Consider the following 13,994-nt stretch of genomic DNA (forward strand, 5'->3'; position numbering starts at 1 on the left):
CTTTCAGCCACACAGGTACCACAAGTTATAAATCTCTGAGTTTTATATAATATTTTAACAAAATGAGAAGTGAACCACATTCTCCACCCCAGGGATTGAAACCTACCCCCACCATTCAGCGTGTTCCACCACATATTCACATTTGACTTCTTGGGGTAGACTATTTACCCCTGCCCAAAGCCTGCCAGGTCAGGCCTTGCCCTCCTCCAGGCATAAACCTCAATCTCAAAGGGAAAAATGCTGAATGAGTGCCAAGGTTTCTCAATCAGTGCTGTTCCACTGTGACAGTTTCTCAATTTGCCACACTTCTCCAGATCTCTACCAAACAAACATCTCTATGGCTGATTGGCCATTAATAACAGACAAAAAATGACTGGACAAACCAATCACACAAGCTGTGGTCAGTGCTGACCTTTACACTAACAGTACACAGACAAAAATGTAATGTTCCAAACACTAAAATCACTTAAGATTTAATCAAATTAATTTACACTCTAATGCTTGAATGCTTATTTGGATGCTATCACTTTTGTCCAGAAAGAAGCCAGGCCCCTCAGCCTCGAGTACAGCACAGCCAAAACTTGCTGCAGTCAGCTCAAGGATGGGACCAAAGAGTGAACCTCACTGAGAAGAAAGGTTCAGTTCCCTCATGCAGTCCTGTTGAAGACCCTGAGGCCGGATTCGTTCATGTGGTCCACAGCGGGGAGAAAGATCATACTAGTGCAGCAGATCGTACCATGGGAGGAGGGAAGTAAGAAGGCATCGGAGAGGAAATGTGCCAGATATCAAGATCGGCTTGGCTGTTCCCAGTGGTGGTGGGATGCAGAGGATTCCCCGCTCAATCCGTCAGGAGTGTGCTGCCAGCCGCAGGATTGAGAGGAAGGGAAAGCAGATCAGCAGCTCCTGGACTGGGGGAGGCAGCAGTAAGAGCCTCCTGTTGGCTCTGGAGTCAGGGGGGAGGTGATCTGGAAGCCAGGAGGAGATGGGCAGTGACTTGCCCACCACCGCCGACCAACCAGCTGGAGTGTGTTAAAGTTAAAGGTCGAAACACTTGCGGAAGGTTGGGAATCATCTGATGTCATAGTATGACTGAGGTCTCAAGAGGTTTTGAAAATCTGAACCATGTACAGTGACAGCTTTCAAACTCTCTGCAGCAGCATCATCAAACATCAAATTCAGGCCTTGTGTGCACGCACATTTCCATACTACTCTTTTCTTGTAATTGCTCATGTCATAAAGGTCTGTCAGTACTGTCTATTTGAGATTCTAAAGAGCTCTGGTTGTCAATGCAAATTAGGTCCTCATGGCTGAACTGGAGTCAACAATAGGTTTGAAATTTCTTGTATAAGACATGTATACCAGGGCAATAAGCAATATTCCAGACCACAAAAGACTGATCGAAACCAGGATTTTGGATTACATTATAAACAGATATTACAAATGACTGTCTACCAAGTGGTTTTCCTGCTTTTTGTAAAAAGCCACCATTCTCCACAAGTGCAGGAGACACACAAAATGTAAAATAAAATTGCAAGGCTAACTACAACTAGAATACTTAATTTTGTTCTGCAAACAGAGTAAATGTTCAATGTTCAAATTTCACCCAAAGGGCTTTTCCAGGTAACCCAAGACACCGAGTACTTGACTCTCATAGCAGATTCAGACTCTGAAGATTTGCACTCATTTTTTGCCTATACTTGTAAATATAGGTTTCATGCAATTTAATAGCCAGTAAAATTAGTTACATGCCGAACCCATGTGTTACATGCTGGTATAAAAAAATAAATAAAAACACAACTTGCAAATATGAACATTAAAACTTTTACATTTATTTCAAAGAAAAAAATATATACTTCAATAAATACGGCAGAAACATCAATTAACAGACTTACAAATGGACTTCAAACATTCAAAAAGTGAGGATGTTCTACATAAGACTTTCATAATTTAATAAAAATAAAAACACTTATGTACAGAAAGCATATACCGACTAGCTGATAATACTGCCCTTGAGGACTCCAAATGTAACATTCTGAAAGCACTTCAGAGCCATCTCCAGTTGTACAGAGAATTGGAACACACCGGAATATCATTCCACCTGTTTTGCGTAAACTAACATGATCAAAGTGCAACAAGAGCATATGCAGAATATTGTAATGTATAGGGTAGTATCCGGCACTTCAAAGAAAGTGTAGCCTTCAACAAAATGTCAGCCCACCGCCTCCACGAAAAAAAATAAAAAATAAAGTAAAATAAAATTTAAAAAATACTCAGGCTTATGAAACCAAGGCTGTATCATGTTCTTCAGAGAAAAAAGAAAAAAAAGAAAAAACAGTACACTTCATTCAAAAGTTTGTTTCCAATTGGGACCAGAGAAATGAATGTATTGCATAGCTGAAGACATCCTTGCAGAAGGAAACTGAACTGCAAGACAGGCCTTTTTGAGACAGTCTCACTGCTGATTGGCTGTTTGAGAAACTTCCTTGACTCAAGCTAGTGTGCACAGCAGACACAATCACTGACGTCAATGGAGTGGATCTGTCTGACATATCCCACAATACCCTGGTTTAATCATTACCGCCACAAAATTAATTTTTATTTTATTTATTTTTTCAAGAAGCCTACTTGCAAGGCTAACGATACTGTGCTGACCAGAACCAATCAGAGACGGCATAAATATTCCTAGAACTCCCAACTACACTCCTTTTGTGCAGGGCCTTTGAGAACAGCTAAGATGAACAGCAAGTAATGAGACTTAACATTAAAGATTTTCTTTGGTTAAAAATCACAAGGGCAGAGAATATGAAGATAATTGGTACAGGGATGAAAATGAAAAAAGGCTCAAATCCAGAAGTATGGCACAGGTTTCAACAGAACAGATTCCAACTTATGTCTGACTAACTCTCCATGGCAGCTATGAAAGGATGGGAAATGGATTCCAAAGAAAAATAAAAAGCCGAATTTTAACCACAGTGATTTGCTGTCATTTTAGTTCTATGCCTGATGGCCCAGAGTAGGTTTCAAGGGCCCATACAAGAAATAAGTCCTGTCATTTTTTCTGTCTGCAGGCATAGCAGTTTCACACACACACCCCCACCCCCAAAACAAGAGCAGTTGGGGTAGGGAGTGGCAGAAGCCAATTTTTCACATTTTAAAAAAAGCTCTGTGACATCACTTCCTTCCCCTGCACATTTCCTGTGTGGAGGAAGTGCGCAACCCTGATTTCATCCCCTCAACCTCCTGATGCAACATCTATAACGGGGACACAACTTCCGTGCGTGTGTCTGTGTGAGTGTGGTTAGGTAACCAAGTCAGAAGCACAAAAATGGACACTTCAAGGCCTTAACACAAAGGCAAGTTGACCTATAGGTGGGCATGGGGTGCAGTTTCATTGGAAATCCCTCCAAATAAAGTCACTTTTTGTAGTTGATGGGCACTGCGCACTCCAGAACAGGAAGTGAACCTCAGCTGAGAGTGAGACAGATGCTCTAAAGTGCAACTCATCCCCCACCACCACCACCACACCCCCCTTTATGCATTTGTAAATGTGTTTGAGATCAGGGAGAGGGGCTTGCTTTGCACTCAATTCCTCCTTCCCCTGGTCTACTTCCAGCATCCAAAAAAAATTAAAAATTAAAAACCACATCCACACTGGCAGGGCTGAGGCAGTCACATGACCGTACAACTTTTGGCCTTGTCCTTTCTCAGGTCCGACGCCACAGCCGACAGGTCAGGTCGACCGGGCATGTGCGAGATCCTCTTATTGGCCCGGTTGGACTTGTTCCGTTTGACGTGCTTGCCGTTCTTGTTCACGCAGGCCAAGGTGGCCACGTGAAAGATGTCCCTCACGCTGTTCTCTGACTGCAGGGCTGAACACTCGATGTAGGGGGCATTAATCTGTTTGGCCATATTTGAACCCTACAGGAAAAAAAACACCACAAAACAAGATTAGCCCATTCCGGCACTGCTTAAATTAACAGTGCTGTGCTTCCTGCTGGCGGAAGGTTAAATTCACTCAATTCCATCAGAAGTCTGAATTCAATACAAGTGTAATCCTCTTTGCACCGACACTCAGTGGCCTAAAACCATAGAGTCTCAAGAACACTTTAGTCAGTGGCCTAGATTAGTGTAATACAGACCCACTGCTCCTGACATTGTTCAAGTAATTGAGAAGCGACTTCAGAAAAAGAGCAAATAATTGTAAATTGTACCAGACAAGCTGCCTTTTGGTCAGGATTAATTTACTTACACAAGTTGCAGAAGTAAATATCAGAAGGTCTGCAAACCATATTAGCAAATGAAATCAGCGCCCCTTTCAGAACGTAATGTATTTCTCCCGCAGGCGCGGGTGATCCATTACAGGTTTGCCGTTGCTGCTGTAGCAACAAAAGCATTTTCTCCATGCTTAATGGGGAAATATGGTTCACTCGGCACCATCACCTCGGACTGAACAGCAGAGCGACGCCAGCTCACCTGGTCATATGACACCGGCGTCTGCCTGTGACTGGACAGCTCCACCAGGGTCGTGAGGTCCGTCCGCAGGTCCGACTTACACCCCACAAGCAGCATCTTGGTGTTCGGGCAGAATTCCTGGATCTCCCCTTTCCACTAGTGAAGGTGAAGAAAAGACCATTAGATTTACTTCCATTAAATCACATTCATTGTATAGAGATGTATGCTGAGGAGGAGGTTGCCATGCCAACACATGCATGTTCTTCTCTTCAGGTTCAACTCTTTTCCCCCACCCAAGACCTCCAGTACACGTGTATATGCTGCATCCTTAAATGTTGGAAATAAGCAACAAATTTTCCCCTGTAACAACAGTCAGTCTGTGGTTGCCGCTGTGTGACAAGTGGATTTCAAGCACAGGCTTAGCAGAGCGGATGGGGATCAGTTGAGCCACACAAGCGAGCGATTGTTTTCACAAGTGGGGCGGCAAACAAGACCCAGCCCCCCCGCCACCGGCTAGACTCCCGCACATGACAGTGACTTGGCACAGCAAGGAGAAATTCTCAGTGACATCAAGGGTCAAGGGTTTCTCCGCCCTCACAAACCCTGTGTCTGGGTTGCCTCATGTGCTCAACCAAACTGCTATGGCAGCGTCTGGGGTGACCTCAATTATTAGCCTAGTTTCCCCACATGTGTAAGCAGCTTGGGACTACTTTCCCCCTTTGTGGAGCACAAGGTTAAAGAAATGCCTCCCTGTGTGTGAGCCAGCCGCCCTCCCCTTCACGGTTGGTACAACCCAGTTCTCCCCTCTGTCATCTGGCTTTCAAAGTCACTTGACCCACTAACACAAAGGAAAGCTTCTTGCAAGGGCTCATGTGTCTGTAATGCCCCCCATTGAAACAAAGACAATCGCCTTCCTGTCAAATAAGAAAAAAAAGCTGTATAAAAGGGGGAATTTGAATACTGTGAAGACTACTGAAAGACGAAACAAAATAAAATAAATTGAAGGAATACCCACTTTCTTCAACACACTGTCCAGGGTCTCAGGTCGGCTGATGTCAAAGCAGATGAGAACGGCGTCGGAGTCTGGGTAGGATAGAGGCCTCACGTTGTCATAATATGGTGAGCCTGAAAACAGATACCATTGGCCATTAAACACCAGAACCTCCTGGAGTGAGGGGTGTCCAAACATGTGCTAGCATTGTAATTATACAAAACACAAGAGAGGACCATACTAGATTTTAAATCGTACATTAAACATCTAAAAAGGTTAAATGCTGTGACTAATCTGTTCAAATTTAGAACAGTTATTCTGCTACATGATCAATTAAATATTTTTTAATGGTGTCAATGTACACATTTCAGTCAGGAACTCATGAGCAGAAAAAAAAACATTTAAAAGCAATAACTTTGCATGCAAGGGACAGGTAGGGTAAATGAGTAAGTCAGCAAAATATTTGCAATATTTCATTTCTGATGGAAGAGAACCTCAGACCATCAAACATGAAGAAAAGAAACAAAGACAAGTCTTATTGTTCAGAAAGGTGAGAAATGATTTCAAGTGAGACTGAAGCACTGGAATACTACAACCTTCATTAGCCCAATTATTTTAGCCACTATTTTGCCTAATGTCGCATGCCTACAAAAGGTGCATGCCTAAACGATGCCCATACTTTCAGCATGCATGCACACTAATGTCCAGTTACGCACTGGTCCTCCAGTCATGCAGCACCACGGTTTATGGTGCCGTGTACGCCTCGGTAGCTCTCCATAAACACTCAGACGCTCACGCCCTCAATACCTGAGCAAGCCATCACTTCAGCTTCATCACACGTTCATTCATTACTTCAACTTCAATCATCCCATTCCAAAGACTCTCAACTCATTAACTGGTCGGTTTGATTTGAACTGAGTGTTCATAAGAGGATGGAAGGCATATTTACCAAATCAGGAAGAGACCTTATGTATTCGAACATCTTTGATGCTTTCAACAAAAAATAATTTGCTGTACATTCACATTCTTGCATTTTAGGAAAAATACACAAGTGTGCATGTTGTCCAGTAGGATTCTGATCTCTCAGCTTCACCAGTTAGGTACTCCAGCTAAGGGTGCAGGTCCAGACATGTTCAAGACAGAGATCCCCCCCCCCCAATCATAGTGCAAGATCTTGACTGTGCACCACTGCAGGTTTGGGAAAAATTCAATTTTCCATTCAATCAATTCAGAAAGATTCAATTAATGAATTATATTTTTAAAAACCTGCTTTTGGGATCTGGTTTCCTGGAATGTTAAAGGGTTGGTTGGGAAATGCATCCACTAGGAAGAATGTGGCGAACAGAGTCACGCTGTAGACCAGGGACACTCCCGATTACTCAGTGGAGAATCTGAGGTGCACCCATAGGCCTGATAACAGAAATACATGGAATTTTGCTTTCCAGTACAGTACTCACACACACACACACACACATTCGCTCTACTGCTGCGCTGCTTCAGAAAAACTGTCAGGTGAGGACACAGAAATAATCCAATTTAAGACCCAAAAATAGTCCCATAAATTGTAAGAGGCAAAAATGCAGAAGCTTGTCATTCTATGGAAGAGCACAAGGATCACTTAGGCTACATGAAGCAAACCATGTCTGAGGTCTGGTAAAGTTGTCTGAACTGAAAGGAATGAAATAATGACCACAAGCATTTCAATCGGCATACTTATTTAAAGTCATGCAATTTTCCAGCAACCAGATCTAAATTTAGAGTTTCTTTTCTTTATAATGGCAAGAGAACATGTATAAAGGATTTAATAAAATCCACACACTCTATAGTAAATAAACTGCCTTTTGTGAATTTTGAACCAGTACAAAACCGAAGTCCCATTTTGACTTTAAATATGCAGCATATAAATTAAATGAGCCAAACTATAAAGAGACTCTTGCAAAAGCAGATTTGGCCAGAATCTCAAGTGCCTTGTGTCGTGGTCCAAGTCCTTTCAGAACTTTCATACTTCGTTCCAGATTGAGATATAAACAAGATGGAACATCAGATCTGGTGAAGAACTCCATTTGTAAAAAAACAGTAGTAATGAGTTTGTCTCTGTTAACATAACTCCACGCATTTGCTTTAGCAGTTAAGTGCATGTCTGGCATGATTGCTTCATTCATGTGACAGAAACTTTGAAACCCACTACACTAAGATACCCATCATACAGACATTTCTAGGATGAGTATTTAGGAAAAAAATAAAAAGGTTAGGCTACAATGCATGCAAACCATGTCTCCACATGGTTTTAATCCCAGTCACGCCACCACCACACATTATCCCCCTCTCTGTCCCTTCCCTCCCCTCCCATCTTCCTAGAAACATTGTCCCCATCCTTCAACCGCACTGAGACCAGAGTTCCATTCACAGGCTACAGACCAGTAAGGTGACGGGGTCACAGTCTTATACATTCTACTCTTTTAAGAGTTTAGCAGACACCTTTATCCAGAGCACCTTGCATTTTACAATCAATCATACAAAGCACCTTGCTCAATGCTACAACTGGAAGTGCCCCCTATGAGAATCAAACCAGGTACCCTCTAAGTTACAAGTCCACTTCCCTAACCCGAGTATAATACTGGGCTCTTTTTGCAATCTTTTATGATGTCCTAATCTCCTCAGTCCTCAACGTTAAAATGCTCCTTAAAGGAGCGAGAAGAGGACCTAGGAAGCTCCCGGAGGATTATTGAGCAAGAAAACATCCTTTGTGCATCCTTTGCAGAAGTATTTTTTCTGGAATGCATGGCATACAAATAATCGACCTGTGGATCCACCTCTAACTGTATCTGCTGATGTGGCATCAAGCTGACGGTGGACTGAATGAAATTCCATTTATCTAATACACATTTTCTTGATTCTGTCGCCCTCGCATCATTTCCCTGTATCCTTTCCTGAAGGGAGCTATGGAAGGGAGAAAAGGATGCAAGGAAAGGATGTAGGCCTAGAGGTAAAATAAGCAATTGGAAAGAGCCCATTGCTGGCAGTTCAGATTGGGCCCTAAAACAGCCCAACAAGCCTGCCAAAGGCACAAACCCAACTCCTAAAAGGGAAGAGCCATTTGGCCTAGTGGGAGGGGGGGGTAGGCATACACCAGACCACAAGAAATGTGGTCTTGGCCACAGAAATTGCAAGCTTTTTTATGCCAACATTTCCCATCACACCCTTGATCCGCAAAGGACACCAAGCTGGTTTTCATTTCCAGCAGGACATCTGGTGGGTCAAGAGCCATTCTGAGTCAAGCACCCATCAAAATCTGCTCCAAGATTCATTCACTACTAACAAAGATTAATTGTTAATAGATCCCAGATACAAACTTCACTCAACACGTAATATCCCAGAGAGTTAACGCACTGAGGAGGTTCTTTCAGTCTCCTGACACTGCAGAAAACAGAGGCAATGGCCTAAATGGAGTCACAGTTCAAATTTAATTAGATTTAAGATACAGGAAAACTAGAAAACTGGTTAAAGACGCCATATTGTTCCAAGACCAAAACATGCCATTCACCCACAGTTAAGACCGAAAAGGGAACAAAAAAAGGATGTCCAACTTGGAGCAAAACTACAGTTCAGTTGCCTCCTGTCTTCTGTTATGCAACACCACCTAAATTCCATCTCCTCTCTCGATAACAAGATAAAAGATTTAATTCGCAAAAAAAGGTTCATTCATCCCCACATTCAGACGAGCTCTTAAATAGCAGTTCCCATCTCAATCCTCACAATGGATTCTTTGTACCGAAAAAGAAAGCCCCAACCTTTCCAACTGAGGAATGTGAGGCATGCGGGTCCAATTCACCCAGCCCTGAAACGCGACGCCTGAAACGCGATCCCGAAAACAATGGCTGAGGTCTACGGAGGGGGGTTAAGCATACCCAGCAAATTTACTGAAAGCATGGGAACGGCGATCATGATCGGGGAGGGGGGGCTCAGGTGACACCACGGCAACTCTTCAGTCTCTTCCAATCACCAGGCCGCTTCACTGAAGGCCAGACTGAAAGCAGAGCCCCGAGCTCACTGAAAATATACAAGCATTTTGACCTCAGTGTGGTTTTCAGTGTAAAACAAGCACAGCGGCCTTTACAAGGCTGTCTTGCACCAGTGAGGCAAAGCAAAAAAAAAAAAGTTATCCTCCCCCCCTGCCAAGACCCATGCATGGGTGAAGGTCTGTTCAAGGAGAAACTACACCTCTAAATCCCAACTTTTAAAAGTTCTTCGTGCAGTGCTGCACTATATTAGTACATTGAAATATACCGATTCAAAAACAGTGGAATTGGTAAATGACCTTTTTAGGTATAAATCAAAGCCTTAAAAATGTAAAGGTGCTAAGCTCAGTGGGACTGTGCTCTACTGTTCACCATTTGAAAAACAGAACTGGCAAATGTCATAAATGCATTTTGTTAAATTACTTCAGTTTAGCCATTTAGGCTGTGATTGACAGACCCAGGGTAATTAAACCTTTCACAGATAATTGAAGAACAAAAGGGCTGCCAGGTAAGGGCTTCTTCAGACATGCCCATCCCCCACAGACACAAGCATGGCCTGATAAGAGTGGCCTGTTTTACAGCCCCCATTCAAAAGTACGGCTGTCTTTAGCCTATAGAGCGCATTCAAAAGGAAGGAGTCAATCCCACAGCTGACCCGTCTGCAGGGGGCTAGACACACAGACTCTTCTGTCCAGATAGTTATTTTCAAAAACTCATGTCTGATTTCCATCCCCCGTTTTTTTTTCTCTTTTGTAAAACAGTGCAAATGTTCACCATTAGGCTACATCGGTTGTTGCCATTTGCATTTATGCATCAATGCCTGGAGTTATACCAATTAAATTGGTGCGTTGAGCAATAAATCATGCACAGTACTGGACTGAAAATACAAGAACAGACAGAGTAGCTATAAAGCAGCAAGGACGATTTACAGTAAAATTCAGTTGTGTAATCTGAGTCGCGGTTTCATTATTCACATGCAGAAATGCTACACCTCATTCACAGCACTGTGTACACAATTTTGTACAAATGAACAAACTATGCAAATTAAACAGAACTACTTAGGTCCACCAATATAACAAAAGGACAATTAAAATGTTCCCCTCTCTCCATTTTGAAAGCACCAATAATGACCGATTTGGATGAGGGGTCCCCCAGGAAGTCTAAGGAATTGGAATACCAGAGTGTGTCTGGGGGGAGGGGGGGGGGGGGGGGTTCCCCTGAATTCAGAGGATGCAAGCAGAATAAGAAAAGGGGTGCTTTGACACAAACACTCACATTCACAGGACAAACAAAAGGTGTGTTTGAACACAAAACATACCTCCATCATTAAGTGTTGGAGGCATTCACAGTGGGGCTGCAGGGATCTGAATGGCCCAAACATGTCAGACACAGCACCATTCTTCTCCAAGCACCTTTCAGTCTCACTGCTATCCATATATTGGAGGGGATGAGGAGGGGAAAACCAGCCAATTATAACCCCCATTTCAGCCCTATCCCCTCCCCTCCTGCATCCATAACAGTCAAAGCATTTAGCAGCTGCTTGATTGACAGGTCCCCCCACCACACACACTAATCACTCATGGGCAGGGCTGCATTCTGCACTGGGATAGTGACTGATTAGCCAACAGATCTGTTGACATCCTAGCTGGCTGCAGTCTGTACAATGGCCAGTACACAGCCAGGGAGGCAGCTGCTGTTTTTGCCCATAGAACAGACCAAATTACACTCAGTGAACCCCCAAGATAAAGTCAACCACAGTGCTGCTCAGCAGGTATCGTTTCAGGGCTTTACAAGCTGCCAGAATTAATCAACGTTATAAAAATACCCAAGGAAATCTTTAATGTCCCTTTCTTACATTTCAGAACGTAACAGAAATGATTACTTGTAAATAAAATGAATTCATTCAATTCCAAAAGCATGTTGAGACATGTCCCAAACTGACAAAGGTAATGACGGGCAACTGGCTTCCAACGCTGATAAGAAATTCCTCCATAAAGATACTCCCAGCTGTCAGCATTTTGGAGAAGGCATGTGCAGTCTGCAGCTGAGTGGACTACAGACCCATGGCCTAGGCAGGCTCACAAGAACATACCCAGCTGGAGGTGCAGTCTGCTCCAGCATTCTCCAAACTGCCTCCCCACCCCTTCCCCCAAAACCTGCTACACTGTGAAGCTGGTTAGCAGTCTGGCCAATCAGAGAGCTGGATGTTTGGCAACAGAAGATAATTACTTCCAGACGCCAGCAAGGAGCTCCAAGGTTTTTTTTTTCTCTTCTGTTCCACAGTGGAAAACAATCTTTACAAAGAACAGGTAAGAGATGTAGCAAGCACAGAGTCCAGTTTTTTGTATTTATCAGATAAAGCCTGCTGTCCAGCAATCACTGTGTGTAAGGAATCGGTTATGTAGCTTGAAAGAGAACATTTATTTTAAATACAGGTGTAGACATTTAGTCAATGGATTAGATATAGCACAGTACAATATAGGGAACTTTGGTCTTTGATCCTTTGAAAATAATTCCCCCATTACTGCTTAGAGGCTGTGATAATGTTTTCCCCAGTTGAGAAAACATTTATGTAGGCCCAGGCAACTCTTTCTTCAGTTCGATCAGTGTTAATTCACCGTTGAAAAGTAATTGCCTAGGTCTGCCAAGAAATCAGTAATTCCCCCAAGCCCTTCTTTAGACGACCACACCAATTACATATGTGCAAGACTGTAGCCTGTATTGGTCTCCTGTGTGGCTGGAAATGTGTAAAAACAGGGTGGGTGTGCGGGCGGTGCGCCGGAAGATTTAATAACGCTGTCCGCCCGCCTGTCCAACCGACCAGTTCCAAGCATTCCAGAGACGGAGCGTCACCACAGAAAGCCTCCACAATATAAGCCGTCGCAGAAAGCGTCTGGTTAACACCAAGCAAATGAGGAGCGTCAGTTCCGCTGGGGTTATAGAAGCACAAGCCCGAACTTCTGCAAGTTCGGGGACTAGTGGGTAGGCTAATAGTTCCTTCATTAGTTGCAATGACCAACAGTTAGACATCCCAAATAGGCTACTGCAACGAAAAAGACAGTGCCGACTATCCTCCCAAAACTGTAGCAAAGAAAGAGAACGTCCTTTTTTTCAAGGTTCACGACCATATTTCAGTCTAGACAATCATTTGGTAACACATAGCGCTACTTTTCCATTTAATTACATATTTCCGCATTAGGCCAGCACGTAGTCATATTTTATTCAATATTGCCTATATAAATTTAGTTATTCTTTGACATCTAAAAATACTCACGTATGAAAAAATGCATGGAATTGATAGGCTACGCTTTACACGACAGAAGCGCAATGCTACTCCAGCAGACAATAATGAAAAAGCAGTACATTTTTAGGATTAGACACAGCCTACCAGTAGGCTAATGATATAAAAACAGCAGAAAGTGAGATCTAAAGCTCTTACCTGAGGTGTCCCACAGACTGAGTTCAATCCTTTGCGTGTCGATTTCAAAACTGGCAGTGTAATTCTCAAACACCGTGGGAACATAGTTCTAAACAAAATGAAATCATGTTTAATACAACATTGGGGAAAGTGTAGCAATATGCACAAACCCTTATTGAGAACAGTTACTGCATACAATCGATTAAAATCGGCACTGTTATCCTTCCTCCAACAAAGAAGTTCACGCTTGTTCAGGACTTCGATTTTGGAATACACAGCCTGTATTACAAACCCAACCATCGTAAATAAAGCTCATCTTCACATGCAGTGATTTTGATTTAAAGCGAAGCAGTGTGGCCAGCTTATTAGCTCACAAGCGGTGAGAGAAATGCATTTCCATAACAGCGATATGGATTTAAAGGGGTAGTCGAACACCTCCGCTTCACTACATCAGTTGGGTTGATTCACGAATCCATAGGAGTTTAGCTATCCACCGACATCCTCACCCAAACGTACCTCTGGGAAGCAGTCCTTCGCAAAGACATGAAGTAAAGCAGTTTTCCCACACTGACTGTCCCCTACGACCACTATTTTACATTTCACACTTTGACTTGGATCCATCCCGGATTTAAGAGATAGCTTCTGGCTAGATCTTCTCTCCTTCATTGATTTCCGTTTTTAAATAGCCTAGTATTCCAAAGTACCGACTTCGGGGAAGAACAAAAAAATCAAACTTTGGCACAAATCTGTTGAAAACTCCCGGGGCAGCTGTTCCTAATGTGAAACTGGGCACGGTTTCTTGGCGAGCACAGGACAGCGTTCCTCTCTCCGATTATCGTCTGTACTGTGGAAGCATGTTTGCCGGTTTATATACGCGGCTGAGAACCAATCGCTTTCTCTCACATCTGAGGAAGCGACGCGTCCCTCCTCTTTTCCCGCACGGGACAAAAGGCACTGGAGACCCAGAGAAACTACGTAAATAACTACAATGAGAGCGCCCCCATCGGTTTCTATTATCATCTACCAACAAGGTAGGCTATATGTTAAATGCCGTAAATCCCTTATTGAATGATGCTTCCATAACTAAAATGTTAGGGTATTTTAGAAGTTTATA

General features: G+C 43.1%; 1 protein-coding gene across 1 annotated transcript; it reads right to left on the reverse strand.

Annotated features, from left to right (window-relative positions):
* Positions 1-1,809: 1,809 nt before the first annotated feature.
* On the reverse strand, positions 1,810-13,730 carry rnd3b (Rho family GTPase 3b). The gene is made up of 5 exons (XM_064326695.1): positions 13,397-13,730; positions 12,902-12,989; positions 5,468-5,577; positions 4,474-4,608; positions 1,810-3,918 (listed from the first exon to the last, which is right to left on the reverse strand). Exons 1-5 carry the CDS (start codon positions 13,544-13,546, stop codon positions 3,670-3,672), a joined length of 732 nt encoding a protein of 243 aa, XP_064182765.1. The 5' UTR covers positions 13,547-13,730; the 3' UTR covers positions 1,810-3,669.
* Positions 13,731-13,994: the final 264 nt, after the last annotated feature.

The sequence above is a fragment of the Anguilla rostrata genome, chromosome 3 (assembly GCF_018555375.3).
Source record: "Anguilla rostrata isolate EN2019 chromosome 3, ASM1855537v3, whole genome shotgun sequence".
Classification (NCBI taxonomy): Eukaryota; Metazoa; Chordata; class Actinopteri; order Anguilliformes; family Anguillidae; genus Anguilla; species Anguilla rostrata.

What these genes read in the sequence shown, in the direction of transcription:
- rnd3b (XM_064326695.1), bottom strand. Translation starts at nt 13,546, where the DNA reads ATGAAGGAGAGAAGATCTAGCCAGAAGCTATCTCTTAAATCCGGGATG. An exon ending in CAGTCTGTGGGACACCTCAG is followed by an intron (nt 5,578 to 12,901) that starts GTAAGAGCTTTA and finishes ATCTGTTTTCAG; the next exon opens with GCTCACCATATTATGACAAC. An exon ending in TGGACAGTGTGTTGAAGAAA is followed by an intron (nt 4,609 to 5,467) that starts GTGGGTATTCCT and finishes CACCTTCACTAG; the next exon opens with TGGAAAGGGGAGATCCAGGA.